The following is an 18,919-nucleotide window of genomic DNA, read 5'->3' as shown; positions in this document are numbered from 1 at the left end:
GGTCTCAGAGACTGCTGCCAAGTGAGGGTATTCACAATTATCTCAGTGGGACGTCAAGAACTGTCAAAGGATGAGACCATCACTCAAATCTGATACAAAAGCCAAAGCTGAATTTATTACTTTATCAAGTAAAAGAGCTATGCTGGTGAGGCTTAGTCTCACTGAACAAAGTAAACTAATAATTATACATAGGGTTTAGGAGTTTTGGAGTTATGTGGTTTACAGAGGCAAGAACAAGTTTTCGGTTTTAGAATATTTGTTGTTGAAAAGAGAAGCATGTTTCATGTTGGCTATGGAGGTGTTAAATGGATTGAGATCAGTCTCAGTGAATTTTCTGGAATGATTCTTCTGTTAAGTATGAAGCTGTCACTGATTGGTTGGCTTTCAGTGGGCTGTTGATTGAAGTGACTTGTTAGATGGGTTTAAAACAAGTTCTAAACCTTGTTTCATTGTTCACTAAAACTGGAACTGAAATTTATTGATTAAATGGTTAAAAACCAGTTCAAGTATTTACTGACTACATGGCTCTAGAAAAGCTAGTCTTTTCCTGGGGATGGGGCCAGTGGGTATGATATAGCTGGCTTATACCAATTCATGAGAACTAATTTAGTAAATATGCAGGAATGATATAAGCCAATTATTAAGTGCTAATAGCTTAAAATCAGCCATGTTGGGCAGATTTACACCACAGAAATGGTCAAATACAGAATGACTCCATAGAATCAAGTCATTTGGAGAGCCACTTTACCAGCACATCACTGAATGGGAGCATTAGGAATGGAACTTGGGAATTTAATACTGCAGATAGAGAAATAGAATATAGATTCCTGATTTGAGAAAATAAGACTTCATATTTGATCCTATTCTACACATGATCCTCGTTATATTGACTTAGGGAGATAGCCAGTGAAAAAGACCAACAAATAAAACTAAAATTTTCCCAGAAAAATGCAAAATATAGCCAAATCCACATACTTGGCTTCATTTATCCTTGTTCATGAACCTCTGTTTTGTAAAAGTTGCTTCCTAGCCAACCTCTGTTTTCAAAATACGTGTTTAGGTAGAAATATTCTGAATACAAATTACTGTATTTCATTTTGACAAAAATGGGCATCTATTACAGATGGTGGACTGTTTGAGATCATGGAGAGGGGTATTCTAATTTAATTTTTTAAAATTTTAGAGAGAGATCAGGTGTAAGGAAAGAGGAGCAAAGGAAGAGAGGGAGAGAGAGAATGAATCTCAAGCAGGCTCCAAGCCTAATGCAGGGCTCAATCCCATGACCCTGGGATCACAACCTGAGTGGAAATCAAGAGTTAGATGCTCAGCTGACGGAGCCACCCCAGCGACCCATTAAAAGACTTTATTTTTAAGTAATGTCTATACCCAAAGTGGGCCTGAACTCACAACTCCAAAATCAAGAGTCACATGCACTACTGACTGAGCCAGCCAGGGACCCCAGAAGTATTTTTAACTTTTCCTCTCCACAAGAATCTCTCCTCTCCCCACAAGAATCCCCAAAATGAAGAAAAGAGAGGAGAGTTTCCACTTTGTGAAACAAGAATATCCATAATGCAAACTGAGAGGTGTCCCTGGTGTCAGGACAGAAGATGTGAGCCAAGGATTTTATATCCAGCAAAATTGACTTTCAAATAGAAAATCACAACTGTTATAACGGATCACAAACTTATCCACATGTAAGAATGCAAAGGATATTGTTGTCCTGAGCCCTTAATGAGAAAGCTACTGAAGAATAAACTTCAGATAAGCAAAGATGACATAGTTTCACCAAAAGAGAGATAATCATAAACTATGTGCCTCTTTCACTCTGCCAAAGAAATAAAACCTGAGATCACAGCTTTGTTTGCAGCTGCCAATTTGCAGAAATCCAGAGGACAAAAGAACATGTTGAACTGCCCGTGAATATGCAGCGTCCAGGTTGTGGGAAACTCTACATGGTTATATAGAATTTATGGTTAAATTTAGGTCCTTTAACAGAGAAAGTAAGAGAAAAGAGGGGATGATGGGAGGGGGAATCCATATATTAAAACAGAATTAAGAGGTAAACAAATTTTAACAAGCTAGGCTAAAAGATTCAGTTAAAAACTCAGAAGTTTTAAACTTGTAGAAAGGGCATTTAAAGATAACTAATTTTGGGGTGCCTGGGTGGCTTAGTCGGTTAAGCATCCGACTTTCGCTTAGGTCATGATCTCGCGGTTCGTGGGTTCGAGCCCCGCATCGGGCTCTGTGCTGACTGCCAGCTCAGAGCCTGGAGCCTGTTTCAGTCTGTGACTCCCTCTCTCTCTGACCCTCCTCTGCTCACGCTCTCTCTCTCTCTCTCTCCTAGAAATAAATAAAAAATATTTAAAAAAAAAAATAAAGATAACTAATTTCATAAAAATTATTTTTTCTCAATTTCCTACATTATTCTGAAACTAAAATTCAAAGTATCTTTTTTTGTTTGTTTGTTTATTTACTTTGAGAGAGAGCACAAGTGGGGAAGGAACAGAAAGAGAGAGAGGGAGAGAGAGAGAATCTCAGGCAAGCTCTGCAGTGTCAGCACAGAGCTAATGTGGGGTTTGAACTCAAAACCCTGAGATCATGATCTGAGATGAAATCAAGAGTTGGACGCTTAACCAACTGAGCCTACCCAGGTGTCCCAAAGCAGCTCTTAATCTAACTTTAAAAAGTTAGGTCTTTTATCAGACCTCAGATTGCAAACTACAGAACATATTTTAAACTTACTGTTGAGGCAGTGCAACAAGGTTTTGAAGTAACCCAAGTTTAAATGCTAGCTGTTCTATCTCTGTGTGCCTTTGGCCAAGTCACTTAATGTTAGGTGGAGGTGACTTTTATATATCTCTTCTGAAAAGAATCATAAATTATAACCTATCTCTTGGTTGTTGCAGGAATGCATGAAATATGTGCATAATTCCTGATACTGTGGTTGGCATATGATAGGCACTTAAACGAAAGCTACTATTACTTTGGTTCCAAGAGGTCTGGGGAGGGGCCCAAGAATTCTGTACTTTTAAAAGCCTCTCAAATGATTCTAATGATTGTCCTAATTTTGGGAACACAGTTCCCCTGCTGGATATGAACAAATACTCAGCTTCAAGGATATTTTCAATGCATTTCCTAGTAGAAAAACTGGAAAACATCTAGGAGACTAGAAAAACTGGTAAACTATGGTCTATCCATTTCCTAAAATATGTGCCTATTAAAATAAAAATCAAATAGCTAATACAGCATTGTTCCAATGCCTAATACATATCTTGTTTAGTCCTGCGAGATGGATTCCATTATTATTCTTATTTGACAGATGAGGAAACTAAAAATGCACACGGCATTACAAGTAAGTTGTCAGGCAGAGACATTTCTAAACTACCAATACTACTTTTTATAATAAAAAATGTGGTCTTATTAGAGGATAGACTGAGTTAGATTTTTAACAAAAATTATTTCAAAATCATTGTATGATGAAGCAATCCAATCATTTGCAGCCAAAAACAGTAGGAAAAGAATATTACCAAGGTATGTTAATTATTTTTCAGGATTTGTATGTGTGTATGCTTGTGTTTTTGTCAGCTTGATGTATTTATAATTTGTAATTTTTCTCACTCTAAATACATTTTCATATCAAGCCCAATTATGTATTTTTCCTATTGAGCCCTCCTTCCCCCAACAGATTGTATAAGCTTTGGGCCCAACAAAGGCTGGATTCCCACCCATCTGCATACCCTGTATGTAAACTGAGAGCCCCTGAAGAAGAGAATGGGACAGAAGTTGTAGAGGAAAAATATTTAAAGAGATAAAAGTTTCCTTAAATAAAACTTGAGTCTTCGTAACTAACTGTCCCCAAATTGCCAAGGAGAATGTGCCCCCCACAAGAGATGAGAGACAGAGGTGCCCTCAAACTGGCTGACTGGCTGTATGTCACCATAGTCAGTTTGGGGGCAGCTTTCTGTTTACACTTAATGGGAACAGGAAGGGTGATCTCTGGGGGAGAGATTGCTCAGAAACTTTCAAAGGTTTTATGTTTGCTGTTGTAATTCCATAGTGTGGTGTAGAACACTACTCAGATAAAGACAACAGTAGCACTTCATTGATTTGCATATAAAGCATAGGGAGGCAATTTAAAGTCTCCTTATCAATCCTTTCTTCTTCTTTCTCAGAGTCTGATATTTCTTGTTCGGGATTGGAGTTTCCCATACGAATTTTCATACGGAGCTGAAGGTGGCTCTAAATTCTTGGAAAAACGCCTCAAGGTTTGTTAGATATTTAGGTGAATAAAACTTCACCAGTAGTAATTGAGAATTATTTCTGTTGAATGATTTGCAGGATAGATACTTATTAGATACAGTCTTCTAGTGTCTCTACTAACAAACTAAGATTGATATTTAATACAAAGCTTTCAGAATTACAGTTTTCAATATTATCAATAATAATATTGAATTTCTTTTGTAGATATCTATAAATCAATGACTTATTCCTAAAGATAAATCTTTTTAATTTGAATAATTAAATCAGTCCAAGGCTGACAGTACAAATATCTGGATTCATGTTTTCATTGAGGTTTAAAAGTCAGTCTAACAAAAATATAAAATTTTGAAATCCCCAAAGTCAGTCTTAGAACATTTTGCCAATAGTTCACAGAAAGTGAAATTAGAGGATTCTCCATTTTCTGTATCAGGATAGTACAATATTGAATTAACTGTTTATATTGAACATAGATGACAACAGATACATATGATAAAAAATTTTAAAGTCATTTTTGGCTTATAAACTACTTTTAGGGTAGTTGTACTATTAACTGTCAAATATATTTGAAAAAACAGGGGCAATTTAGCTTATAAATACCCAGCTATTCAGAGGCCTTTCTAGAATTTTAATGTATACCTACCAGGTGACAAGAGGCTGTCTTGAGTATCTTCTGAAATGAAGGTAGGAATATCTTATGAGCTATTCATGTCTCCTGTGAGTACTTTGAATTAAATTGGAATTTATAAGAACGAGCTAGAACAAATTTATAGTCGTCACTATTTTATAGTGACCCACTAATTTATAGTAAAAAATGGGAAGGCCTATCTGAGTTAGCCTAAGAGTGTTTGTTAATTGTAATAATAATGACATATATATGTAATAATAATGACATATTATTAGATATGGCTGTTTACCCAAGACTTTATTCTTTCTTTATCAGCCCTGCCATGTCATTTTTATTATTGTGGGACCAGACAGGCATAGCAAATATAAGATGCCACAGAATTCTTTTGGAGTTCAATTTATGTTGAAAGTAGTTTAAACTTTAGAATGATTTACTGCAGGTCTCAGGGAACCAGCATGAAGAACTACAGAATGTTCGAAAACACATCCATTCCTGTTTCACCAAAATCTCCTGTTTTCTGCTACCTCATCCTGGCTTAAAAGTAGCTACCAATCCAAACTTTGACGGAAAACTGAAAGGTATGTTTTTTTAATGACTATAGTTACATTACTTAGTCTGGTTGTAACATTGTCATGTTATCTACTGGTCTTACGGCTCCACTTGTGTGAGGCTGACGACTAAAAGCTGTCAGGAGAACTGGGAATGCTCCTTAATGTCTTCCTGTTTAACTTGCCTTATTTGCATTAGAGGAGAAAAACAGATGTCCATATTATTGGAATGCTGCATGATAAGTTACAGAATTACTATGGTAAGTTATAGAATTAAAGATTGAAAGAAACATTGCATAGTTCTGAACTCAAGCTCTTTAAAAGTGCTACCAAAGAATTTAATTATAAATTATTAAAACCTTCGCTAAAAATGAAATCCTCTTCTGGATGAGGACCAGTTTCTGAAAAACCCAGAAGCACCAGAGTGTTTCTGAAATAGTGTATTCTAATAGTGTGTAATTGTCCGTCAAACAGAGAGGCATTCCTAACATTTTAAGATTCCGAAGAATCTCAACTTGTTAGAAAAAGGGGTGGGGTGGGGTGGAGGGTAGGGGGTCTGAAGAAATACAAGTTAATAGTTCCTAATAGATAATCAGCAGGTCTTTAGATATTTGTTTTATAATTCAAAGTAGTACAAAAACATTTCTGACTTTTTACTTGTAAGACTAGCACTGGGTACACACACCAGTGAGTTCAGATATTTGCTTCATTTCCTGTAGCCTTTCTGCATCGTGCCAGGGGTGGTGACACAGTGACATAACAAGCTTTTCAGCACAGCTGTTCTCAAAGGGCTTCAAAATTAATCTTAAAAAGGGACAACATAACGTGTATTCACTTTTACGGAATTGGCAGATTTGAAAAGCAAACCTATATTTTCCCCCTGTATCCATGGCATTTATCGTCAGATACCTTATATTTAACTATGCCAGTATCATAAATAAAATCTTAAATTTCATCAGCAGTATTTCTATACATGTTTTAAATAAACTTTATATAACAGAACAGATAGCACTAGGTACATAGTCATGGAGGAATTCCAGGATCCTATCATTTCACTGTCACTTCGGAATTCCAACCCACGAATGAGCACACAGACCTCTTGATACTGTGCAATTACCTAATGCCGTCAATGTGTTTTGAATAAATTGCATAAAGAGAGGGCTTCCACAAGGCCCCTCTTTCTTCTCTGGAGTCAGGGAGTTGTAAACAGGCAGGGGAGGGGCAGGCCTTCACCAACAGTCCTTTATTGGGACACGAAAGTACTCTGGCTTATTCCATTCATGCAGTGTACAGCCACAGTTCTTAAATTAACTGATACGTTTTTCAATGAGAGAGCTCAGGGAGAGGGTTGAAGACAAACCACGCAAGTATAGTACCCCACTTTTTAAAAGTTTATTTATTTTCAGAGAGACAGAGCCAGCATGAGCAGGGCAGGGACATAGAGAGAGGCAGAAAGAGAGGGAATCCCAACCAGGCTCCACGTTGCCAGCACAGAGTCCAATGTGGGGCTTGAACTCCTGAACTGTGAAGTCATGACCTAAGCCAAAATCAAAAGTGTAATGCTTAGCCAACTGAGCCACCCAGGTGCCCCAAGAACCCCATTGTTTTTACACAGATTTGTTTCTCATCAAATTTTACTTATGTGTCTAAATATACATTAACCTACACAGTTGTTTTACAGGTACCCCAAAATTATGAGTTTACCAGAGTGGCTAGCCTGAGAGAAAAAGAAATGAAAAGCAGCTTCAGGTGCCCATCAAAATTGCATTTTGATGAGGCTTTCTAGGACACCTGCTAAATCTGTCTGTTGTCATAATGTTCTTCTTAGGCTCAGTTTCTCCTTGCGCAGTTTTGAAAGTCAGCTATTACATTGCTTTTCCATCCCGTGCTGAGTCTTGTAATTGGATGCAAGTTCCATCCGGGATGTCTTATCCACTGGCTGTGCTGCTGGCTAGAAGGCTGGCATCTGAATAGCCACTTTCTTCCTCCATGGAATTAGTATTTGTGCAAAAATTGTTCTTTTTTTGTTTTGTTCTGTTTGTGGGCACACGAGAGTGCCCACATACTCTTTCACACACTTAAAGAAATACTTTCTAGTTCACTATCTGCAGTAAGAATTGGTATAATTACTATTTATTTGTGGTCCCTCGCTATTGAAAATGCTACCTTACCATTTCCAGTGTTCTATGAAATTTATAATAGTATGATTAAATTTAGCTGCTATCAATTTAGTGGCTTCCCACATAGGAAACCAAAAGGATCAGGTTCATTCATGCTGCATTCAACCAGTTTCTTCCAAGTGCCCACTGAATACCTCTCCTGATGTAGTCAGTCTAACCTTTTAATGAATAAGGAGTTACCTTTTTTTTTTTGAGGTTGCCCTATGTTAGGGGACCCCATCAGACAACCACATCATAAATTGTGGAGATGTGTCCTCAGCAGCTTCAGTTAGAGTTCAGGCAGCATAGCCAAACACTGCCACAAAGGAATGATTTTTTAAGAAGGTGTTTCTAATGAATTGTCAGACAATCCTGAGAAGATCTCTTCCTTGGTTGATGTGCACAGCAGTGCTACAACACTGCATCTGCCCCGCAGTGTTCTTACAGAGCATGTCACCATGTCCCCAGTCGTGACAGGTACCACTTTGGCGTAGCCCCTGAATTCCTAGCAGAATTTTACTCTGGTGGCAAAGATAACGAAGGAATGTTGAAAACAGAACAGCATCCCCGGTAATGATCTCCCCACACATGTTTATTTGAATACTTGCAGTGGGCCAGAGCTAATTAGCACACCTCTGTAAATTGCTCTGAACTGGCCTGTGGATGTTCTGGGTCATGTGTGTACTGTGTTGAACTGATGGCATTAGCAAGAGCTCACCACTTGTGTACGTTGTGAATCTTTGGTTTGTGTTATCTGAATCCAGAATTGGGGTATCTGGCATTGGTCTCAGTGAGAACAAAGGCTATGGCTAATGCCATCTTCAGAACACATTTTTAATCCAAATATGTGGTTATATGCTGGCTCCTTTAATGATGATTACCACACCTGCTGGTGCATGAGATAAAGGTGTATCTTATTCCGTTCCAATTTTATAAGGGAGTGGGTGGGGAATGGAATTTAAGTACATGTGTTAGAAGTTGTTTTAAAGTAATTTTATAATGAGAAAGGTTGTTGTTTTATACAGAAATTCAGGAAGAATTCATACATTCAAGATACATAGGAATATTTTACAAATGCTGAAAAAAAAAACCCCAAGGTGATATGGCAAAAAAAGAAAGCCTACTGGTATCAGTGAATACAGATGCAAATGGTAACATAATACAGACACCAGTATTGTTAGTGAATATTGGTAACTGAAAAGCAAACCGCAATAATAACTTTGATAAATATATTTGAATAAATCTTTATATTAATACAAAGCACAATTATCAGTAAGAATTGATACAATGCAAACAGCAAAATACATTTGAATAAACTCCTATGTAAGTACTCATCAAAGGTTGGGCACTAAAATTTCAAAGGCATACAAAACATGAAATAAAAGAAGCCTGAAGGATTTCCAACATTATGCTCATGCATCTCATAAAAGCAGCAAGCAAGAGAAGAAAAACATGAATTCTTATGTAAACTAGTATTTCCATGTATAGTGGGGTTGTAGTAACACGCAAGGAGAATGCAAACACAACCACATGGTTTGAATCTTATTTCTTGAGACCTCAGAAATCACTTGTCCCAAAGCCCGAAAACTCAGTGACTCTGCTGAAATTCAGAGTTTTAAAAATTACAGGCAGTTACTACATTTATATAGATATGAAATCTCTGGACATATCTTGCTTTTTATGTAGGTGTATTTTTCTATATCTTTTGAAATGATTTAGAAATTATCACTGTGTTCAAAAGACTTCTCTGAATTTGTATTTTCTGTTACTTTGCTAAATACGTTATGTTAAACTTGAACCTAACACTGTAACATGGGTTGTGTGTGATCAGTTGTCCTAAACATGATAGGTAGACAACTCAGACACCCTGATGTGCCTCTGTGGCCTTTTCTTGCCATGATATTTTGTATGGGTGAATTTCATCACCAGGGTTCACATTACTATCACCATCTTTCTGAACTTGAGTCCTAGTTAACACACCTTATTCAGTTCCGTTCACTTTTCATAAGGTGGAAACACTAAAAATAGAGCATTTTTTGCATACATTTTCTGGCAGGAATACATCTTATAAACCAGTGAGTATCTGGCCTTTTCCCCATTTATGAGCCTATATATATAAAACTACCAACAAACTCCTCAGAATACATGAAAAGGTTATACGAATGGGGTGTAAAATATTTGCTTAATGCTTAATACCAAGAAAGTTACTTTATAGGTGGAAGAGAAGATAAACATGTAGGTGAAGTAAAGACCAGCAGAAGTTTACGCAAGGAGGACCATCCAAGAAAAGTGGGTTTCAGGAATTGCTTAGATGACGGGAAAGTGAGTGATGGCTTTGTCACTGGGGAGGAGGTGAAGGAAATCAAGGATGTTTTATCTATTGTATGCTTGTGAGGACTGGATTGGATTTTTAAAATAATGATGAATGTGCTTTTACTTGTAGAAATAGATGATGAATTCATCAAAAACTTGAAAATACTCATTCCTTGGCTACTTAGTCCCGAGAGCCTAGATATTAAAGAGATCAATGGGAACAAAATCACCTGCCGAGGTCTGGTGGAGTACTTCAAGGTATCACTCTCATTTCTAGAACATTGTGAAAAGTATAAACTCTGTACTATAGGGGCAAAGTTATGAGGAATCTATAAATATGATAAGAAAGTGATTGGACTCCCAAGAGTAGCTTGCCTTTTGAAATTAAAATTTTAAAGAAAACTCTTAGTGTTAACTTTATCTTGAGAGAAATATATTTTGAAGTATAAATATATCTGAGAGATAGTAAAGTCTGGTTTTTTGTTGTTGTTGGGGGAGGAGGTATTTCTCAAGGTCCATAACATGTAGTCCTCAGTCTGACCCATACTGAATTTTACCTTCATTCTGAGGATTTTCCCAAAGGGGCTGTCCTTTACTTTCCTACTAGAGGAAATTCTTCCACATTTCCTCTCTCTGCACCACAGACTGATGTGAAGTGGAATTACTTTAAATTTGCATTTATTTTTTGCTCAGGAGCACGAATACTACACTTTTGTGTTTTTTTTAACCAACCCACATATATATTGGGGAGTGTGAGTAACGCATCTCATTTGTGGAGTGATGTTCCAAGGACTAACCCATCAATTTTTAAAATTCACATTTTTGTCATTTAAAATATCTCACATATCTCCTGTGTGATTATTTACCTTCCTGCCTCTTAATGACAGTTAATGATCATTAGCAGTTAATGACATGGTATTTAACTATCTAAAATGTGAATTTTTACTGTGCATAATACTATGGAAGAGCTTAGAACTTAGTAGGAGATTAAGGACTCTTACAGAAATCAGGTATTCTATAACGCTGAGGGCAGCAGGTCCAAATTCCTGTGAGTAAATGTACAAGAAAGGTTACTCCTAGCGAGGGATCTGAGAAGGTTTTAGAGACGGGGCAGCGACATAAGCTTTTAAGAGGGGTAGGATTGGCAAACGGAATCGGGTGAAAGGGCCACTTCAGGAAACGGGAACAGAGACTAAGAAAGGGGGGATTAACACGTAAGAAAGATAATAGTTCCCAAAACTGTCAAGTCTTTAGACCTTTGAATACAATTTAACAGACTTAGAGAAATAGTGAATGGAATTACTTGAACATGAGTCTCTTTCTTTTCTTTATTTTTAAGGCTTATATAAAGATCTATCAAGGTGAAGAATTACCACATCCCAAATCCATGTTACAGGTATTTTATTCATCAGGAGGCATGACATTTTTAAAAATACTTGTCACCAAAGCTAAGCTTTCCTTAGCTTTATGCTGTGCAGAGCTAAAGATATGCTCCAGTCTGGCCGTTGGAAATTGCCAAATAAAAATAGCGGAATGATTTATTGGAAGATTATTTTTCCGTTAACTACTGATTGTGTGTTCAGTTAAACAGTGTCATATACACATAGAGGAGCTTCACTTGTGTTGGCATACAAACGCTTTTTTTTTTTAAGTTTATTTATTTTGAGAGCGCAAGTTGGGGTGGGAGGCAGAGAGAGGGAGAGCAAGAGAATCCACACTGCCAGTGTCGAGCCTGAGCGGGGCTCCCACTCATGAAACTGTGAGATGATGACCTGAGGCAAAACCAAGAGTCAGATGCTTAACTGACTGAGCCACCCAGGCGCCCCGACATACACTTTATACCGAAGAGTTTTCATTCTCTTTGTATAAAATTGGCTTGGAAAACAGACTCATACTGTGGTTTAGATTCACACATGCAACAAGTAGAAAAGCAGGTCCAGGTTTTTAAACAAGTGGTCTCTATAAATAAACATTTAAGAAAGGAAAAATTAGCTTTTTTTGTATTAAAAAATTTAAGTTCCTTATTGTCAGTGATACATTGTTCTATCAGTATCAGTCCTTAAACCTAAGACATATATATATATATATGTACAGATAAAATGTTCTATATATTATTTCCCATGTGTTTGAGTTTATTAATTTTCCCCCATTTGGTAAGAGGGTTAAAATATTTTTTAAGAAGAAAAATCTTCCAAATGAAAATTGATTTTTAGAACTATGACTTACTGAGTAAATTTCTATGTTTTATGTATTTTGACATTTTAATTTTACCAATTTGTTAAAATGTAGTGGAAATACTTCAATACTTTCAAATTATTTCATGGCCTTGTGTTCTCATACATTTCTTGCACATGATACTCAGAAATGAGAATTGCCTGTGAAAGTTCAATAAATATGAATTCCATTTTACATCATATTTTGTATTTTGTCCAAAGGCTACAGCGGAAGCTAATAATTTAGCAGCCGTAGCAACTGCCAAGGATACGTACAACAAAAAGATGGAAGAGGTAAGAATTAAGTAATATTTTAAATTGGGTTTTAAATAAAATCAGTATTTCTTCCATGAGATCATTCTTTTTTTCTTCTAAGTTATGCTGTCTACACATGCAAAGAAGTGGTTTTGAATTCTTTCTCAGCCTGTTTATCACATTCCTATTTATTGTATTCCTAAAGTATTTTTTAGGAAAGGAACACTATGCATAGTGTTAAAACATTTTTTTATAAAACATAGTGGTAAAACAATTTAAATGTGTTCCCTCTATATTAGAGACACTTTTTTTATTCTTTTGTGGGGTTTTTTGGCCATTTCTTCCCACTCTAAGTTCTAGTGACAAATATAATGTGCTACCATCTCGACTACACCTCCCTTCATGCAACAATTCCAGTACTTCTATCTTAACTATAGAAACCTGTTAGGAAAAAAGAAACCTCAAGGGCCAATATTTCTACATACTCTGTTTCCTCTTTTTAACATTCCAAATTTGGTTGCATCTAATAATTACTATGTATACCTACTAATCGGATAGATTTTTTTCCCCTGAAAATGTTATATGGAGTCTTCAGAGTCCAGGGAAATACGTATCTGGAATGGCATTTACAATATACTAAAAACGGTACTTAGAATGAGAGTATGCTTCATGTAGTTAAATCTCAAATAACCAAAGTGAAAGGTATGGGTAACTGAGATTTCCCTTGTAACTTTTGAAAAAACTGAAAATGTGGTCCAAGAACATTTGATATGTTTCCATTTGGTCTCTTGAAGAAAATACTGAAAGGGCTCCATTCAAACAAAATCAGTAAAACTGCCAAAGAACATGTTTTTCATAATTTTTTGGATTTTTAGAGGTTTATGGCACTGCTCATTGTTTTAAGTTAAACCTCATTGGTTAAAAATACTTCAGTGTAGTTAAATTTCCTAGAGGAACTGGTATGTAAGTAGTTTATTTGAATTTGAATTCATCCTGTGAATGAACTCCATTTGCAGTTCACTTTGAATCATGCCTTTTCATCTTGAGGAACCTGGATTAAGTCTTGGATATTTTTTCCCAGGTAAAAAGAATAAAAATTAAGAATGGCTTTATATAAGTCACCTATAAAGTATCGGTCCCCCTTATAGTGATGCCTGATATGGAGTGTGCAAATATGGGCTGACAAAATACAATTTGTGTTCTAACAAATTCAACTACCTAAGTGGAAGATTTTGACACAGTTGCGAATTTTACTCTGTGTTGCATAAATGGCACTTCTCTATCTGATACAGATTTGTGGTGGTGACAAACCATTTCTGGCACCTAATGACCTACAGACCAAACATTTGGAGCTTAAGGAAGAATCGGTGAAGCTGTTCCGAGGGGTGAAGAAGATGGGTGGGGAGGAATTTAGCCGGCGTTACCTGCAACAGTTGGAAAGTGAAATAGATGAACTTTACATCCAGTATATCAAGCACAATGATAGCAAAAATATCTTCCATGCAGCTCGTACCCCAGCCACACTGTTTGTCGTCATCTTTATCACTTATGTGATTGCCGGTGTGACTGGATTCATTGGCTTGGACATCATAGCTAGCCTATGCAATATGATAATGGGACTGACTCTTATCACTCTGTGCACCTGGGCATACATCCGGTACTCTGGAGAATACCGAGAGTTGGGGGCTGTAATAGACCAGGTGGCTGCAGCCTTGTGGGACCAGGTAGGAATACGTTTCATCCTTTCCAACTAATTTCAGCACACATTTGAATGCCATCTATGTCCCAGACACAATGTAAGATGTTGGAAATAAACAAGTGAAAATGACTTGGGTCCCAGTCTTCATGGGCTTTAGAATCTGTCAGGATGGCCAGATACAAACTCTAATACAACATGTGCCACATGACTGTTTCCCAGTTAGCATTTCAGTATTTTCAAATATCCATGGATTGGGCAGTGGTTTTTTTTTTATCCTAAAAGTTAAAGATGTTAAAAGAAGTGTGAGAAACCACAGCTGAATTTTTCTGCGCTGATTATGACTTGTTTATGTGTTAAGATTCCTTCATACTTAGAACCCATCATTTGGCTAGAGTTGGCTTGGTTAGTTAGGGGTGTATGTGAGCCACTATGCTGAGTTGTTGTACCACTGTCTCTTTTAGTATAACCTCCTAAAAGCAAGATCTGATTACTTCAGATTGTCTCTGTTTGAACTAGACATTCGTACCTGGCCACAGGAGTCTAGGTCAAACTCTGAGTCAGCTGCTCATGGGTTGGTTGTCCTTTATGTTTCAATTAACCATAACCTTGAGAGTCAGGGTCACTGTGGTCTGTTCAAATAATTGATTATGTGTCAAGACAATTATAGACATACCTAGAACAATATAATGAACTTACTTTGTCATCCTGGAAGTGTCTTCAGTACCTCATGAAAATTTAGGGACATTTAGTGAAGCTAAAAATAGAGATTCTTCATAGAATTCTGGAGTTAAGACTTTGGAATGTTCATGTTCTGCAGGTAGTAATAGCTACAATTCTCCCAGCATTTGTACTTATATATACTCTTTGAAATAGAATTGTAAGTAATAAATTTACCATGTGCCTTTGACGAATCTAGCTAAAATAAACTAATGGTAGCATGGTGGGTAAAGAATGAATTAAAAACTGGATCCTCTGACCCATAGTCTCAAATAGCTCCTCAACCTCGTAAGACTTAAGAGGGGCTTTTTGAGGTCAACTCCAAGACCCTCCTAGAATATGAGGCTGAGCCCTATGAGGAATATAGAATTGGGTTCTTCAAAAGATTCAGAGAAAGTATGTAATCTGAACTGAAAATATTTTTAGGAGTATTTGTTCTTAAATGCTCATAAATACTGTAAACAAAGTTGAATTATCATAATGCTATTAATGAAGCAGGATATATACTTTTCTTTTTTCCCTTTTAAACTGCCTTTGCCACAGGGAAGTACAAATGAGGTAAGCTGACTTTTTTAAAATTAAGACCTATATATTTATAAAAATTATGATTTTCTTACTTTATAAACTGACTAGCCATTAATGGATATCTCAATATAGATTAGAAAATCTTTGGTGACAGGTGGGCCTGGGTGGCTTAGTGGGTTAAGCGTCCGACTGTGGCTTAGGTCATGATCNTTTATAAAAATTATGATTTTCTTACTTTATAAACTGACTAGCCATTAATGGATATCTCAATATAGATTAGAAAATCTTTGGTGACAACTGCTGCTGTGTTCTTCTAAGGTTCACAATGTTAACTGTGAATTTTAAACATGGTTTTAAAAACTATATTGCAGACATCTTAAGTGATTTGGTCTGCATATGAAAGAGAGTTGATGATCAAGAATATCATGTGTTATGTTTTGTTTCCTGGATGTATAGGAAACTTCAAAGGAATTTTTAAAATTTTATTAGCATGTGCACACACATGCATGAGGAAGTGAAGAAGGGTAGAGAGGGAGGGAGTGAGAATCCCAAACAGGCTCCATGCTGTCAGTGCAGAGCCTGACACTATGGGGCTCCATCTCATGAATTGTGAGATCATGACCTGAACTAAAATCAAGGGTTGGGTGCTCAACCAATTGAGCCACCCAGGTGCCCCCAAAATTTCCAAATTCCAACATTGTATATTTAGTTCTACGGCGTGAAACAAAAATACAGCTCTGAATCTTGAGGAAAATTAACTAGTAGAGAAAGTTTAAATGGAGCAACATCCTTTAGAAGTTGTTTTTAATTTTGGCTTTTGAGTGACCGTTACCTTTACTACTGTAAGCAGGTTCTTGGCCAGTGTGCAGTGTAACTTTCTTAGCATTTCTGCAGACGGGACCTGTAAATTGTTGTTCATTTCTCCTGCTTATGGGCAAAACTGTGTCTGAAGAAAGAATCTGAGCTTGTAGGAATCATTTGTTACATAAGAAAAAGATCTCTGTGGAGTTATTCTGGTCATTATCTTCAGGAAGCAAAATTGATCTTAAACAACTAGGGATAGCACATAAGTCTTTCCTCAGTTTCTGCTGTTACATATAACTAGAGTATGTCCTAGTTATATAATCACTAAGGCAATAAAAAGAATTAACATATAAAATTCAGTGAAACAAATTCATTAAAAAAGTAAAAACAATCTAAGCTTTTAAGAGAAGAGGGATTAAATTGAATGTTAGAATCATAATATAATAGAACTAGGGCAATACCATGTTATACCAATAGGCATTCGTAGAACTGATGGTATTATTTAGACTTAAAACAGCCATAGAGACTTTAAAAAGATAAAAATTAATGGGATTTCCTGGGCATTGGTTACAATTAAAGGATATTAAGCTTTTAAAAATATTCAGACTCAAGGGGTGCCTGGGTGGCTCATTCAGTTAAGCATCCGACTTCGGCTCAGGTCATGATCTCATGGTTTCTGAGTTTGAACCCTGTGTTGGGCTCTGTGCTGACAGCTCAGAGCCTGGACCCTGCTTCAGATTCTGTGTCTCCCTCTCTCTATCTCTGCCTCTCCCCTCCCCACTCTCTCTCAAATATTTTTAAAAAAATGTTTAAAAAATATTCAGATCCTTTACAGACTCCAGAATTACATCAGATAAGTTGGTTTAACTGGGTGTTCAATATGTGAAAGTCAGAGGGGGGAATGAATCTTAGACATTTGCTGAGGGGGAAAAAGGACAAGAATATTTGCGGACACTTATGTAAAGCAGCATGTAAAAATTCCTATGATTCAAACACTGTTGACACAAAAACAATCACAGTTTTAATGAGAAAAGGCTTTCTGAGGTAATGCTTCCAAAAAATGTTTTGTAAGATGGGAACCAAGTAACGGAAGCAAGGCAAGAGAGCATGTTTAACTGAAGGATCCTAGCGTGGCAGGGGGAAGGGCAACATGTGCTTATTTCCTTGACCATATGAGGAAATAATGGAAAATAAAAATGGCTTCATTCTGAAAAACCTGTAAGGAAGCCCGGACAGCAAGTGGCCTAGCTATGTATAATAAAGTAGCTATTGGCAGTCAGAAGTTAGGAGCTGAGTTCCCAACACGTATCACAACTGGAGCACAGTGTTTAGGAAGCCCTGCTCCAAAAGGTGTGCAAGGTAAATGGAAAAGCAGTCTGAGAATAAAACATTTACCTCAAAGATCAGTCCACAAAAGCAAAATCATATACATATTGGGAGAGATGAAAATACTTTGGAGTTCTAAGATTATTAGTTATTATCTTAAATAGATTAATGATATAAAGATTCCATATTTAGCATGCTAAATTTTATATAGTACCATAAACTAATTACACTAAAAAGGAAAAATTTTACATCTGTTTATAATCTTGATTCTTGTATTTCTAGGCTTTATACAAGCTTTACAGTGCAGCAGCAACCCACAGACATCTGTATCATCAAGCTTTTCCTGCGCCAAAGTCAGAATCTACTGAACAATCAGAAAAGAAGAAAATTTAATCCAAATTTTTAGAAATACAGGTGCATGACCAATTGTCAAATATTCAGTTTTCTGTCTCCATGCAAACATTCAAAGTGCTTCTATCAGGACAGAGTAAAATACCAAGCTCCTCTGAAAACTTCGAAATGGTTTAGTTCTTTTACTGCAGTGTTTAATAAGCAGATGTATGTATGCATGGTTATATTATTTTAACATGTACAGTTTCCTGATTTTGTCTTCAAATATGCTGTTATAATTTAAAGTATTTGTCTATTTATGATGACAGTACATGTGTTCTGCTTGAATTTACTAAATTCTACTACTGGGTTATAATTAAACCATGTAGTAATATTACTCCATGTTTGGATATGCTCATTTAATTTCTACAGAACAATTTTAAAAATTATTTCCCAGTCATCCATTTAAGCACAGCATCATAACTCAGCAGGCTTGATTCAATCTATGTCATCTTCTATATACCATGAGCTTTTATTTTTAAAGACATTTAAGAGAGCTTTTCAGTTGCTTTATCAACAACTAAATACTGCTTCTTTTATATTATGATTTAACATAAAATATAAACTTCTGAATCAAAATGCACAAAAAAATCACTTTGTATATGTAGTTGAGTTTCACTGCATTGTATATTTTTTCATTTGGTACACAAAGAAATGTATTCTTCATAGGTTTATTCTTTTAACATGTGAACTATTATTAAAGTTTACTCTGGTTCCTAAGATTAAAAACAAATGTTTACTGAATTTGGAAATGTTTGGGAGGTGTTAGTATAGAATGATAAAGGTTTAGCTCTCTTTTAAAAATTAAAATTCCTTTTCTTCAGTGTTGACACCATTCCAAGTGCATGTTTCCACTTAAGAAACATACAGTAATCCCTTTTACAGTACCTTTCAGTTCTTTTAAACCAGTGATTCTATAATTTGGGAGCTCTAAAAGAGTAATTTCTAACTTTCTTAGAAATGGTTAAGTTTAATTAAATAGTAAAACAATGTAAGTAGTAACAGCAAAGAATAATTAAGATAGAAGACTGTGAGAGTTCATAAGATTTTGAAAAGTTTGATTACATGCTCTGAAAAATAAC

At 36.2% G+C, this 18,919-nt stretch overlaps 1 protein-coding gene across 2 annotated transcripts in view; it reads left to right on the top strand.

Moving 5' to 3' along the window:
• The window catches only part of ATL1 (atlastin GTPase 1), a 73,484-nt gene extending 54,716 nt beyond the window's left edge, over positions 1-18,768 (top strand). The window contains exons 8-15 of one of the 2 annotated variants that reach the window (XM_077761258.1): positions 4,176-4,268; positions 5,328-5,466; positions 10,039-10,166; positions 11,248-11,304; positions 12,344-12,415; positions 13,669-14,100; positions 15,336-15,350; positions 17,730-18,767. In XM_077761258.1, the coding sequence (XP_077617384.1) occupies positions 4,176-4,268; positions 5,328-5,466; positions 10,039-10,166; positions 11,248-11,304; positions 12,344-12,415; positions 13,669-14,100; positions 15,336-15,350; positions 17,730-17,840 (1,047 nt within the window). In that variant the 3' untranslated portion in view covers positions 17,841-18,767. Of the gene's footprint in view, positions 1-4,175; positions 4,269-5,327; positions 5,467-10,038; positions 10,167-11,247; positions 11,305-12,343; positions 12,416-13,668; positions 14,101-15,335; positions 15,351-17,729 lie in introns of both variants that reach the window. The other variant, XM_077761259.1, reaches the window with a different exon arrangement.
• Positions 18,769-18,919: the final 151 nt, after the last annotated feature.

This window comes from Crocuta crocuta, unplaced genomic scaffold, assembly GCF_008692635.1.
Source record: "Crocuta crocuta isolate KB4526 unplaced genomic scaffold, BGI_CrCroc_1.0 scaffold163, whole genome shotgun sequence".
Classification (NCBI taxonomy): domain Eukaryota; kingdom Metazoa; phylum Chordata; class Mammalia; order Carnivora; family Hyaenidae; genus Crocuta; species Crocuta crocuta.
Note: the sequence above shows the minus strand (reverse complement) of the source record. Positions and strands in the feature narration are given on the sequence as shown.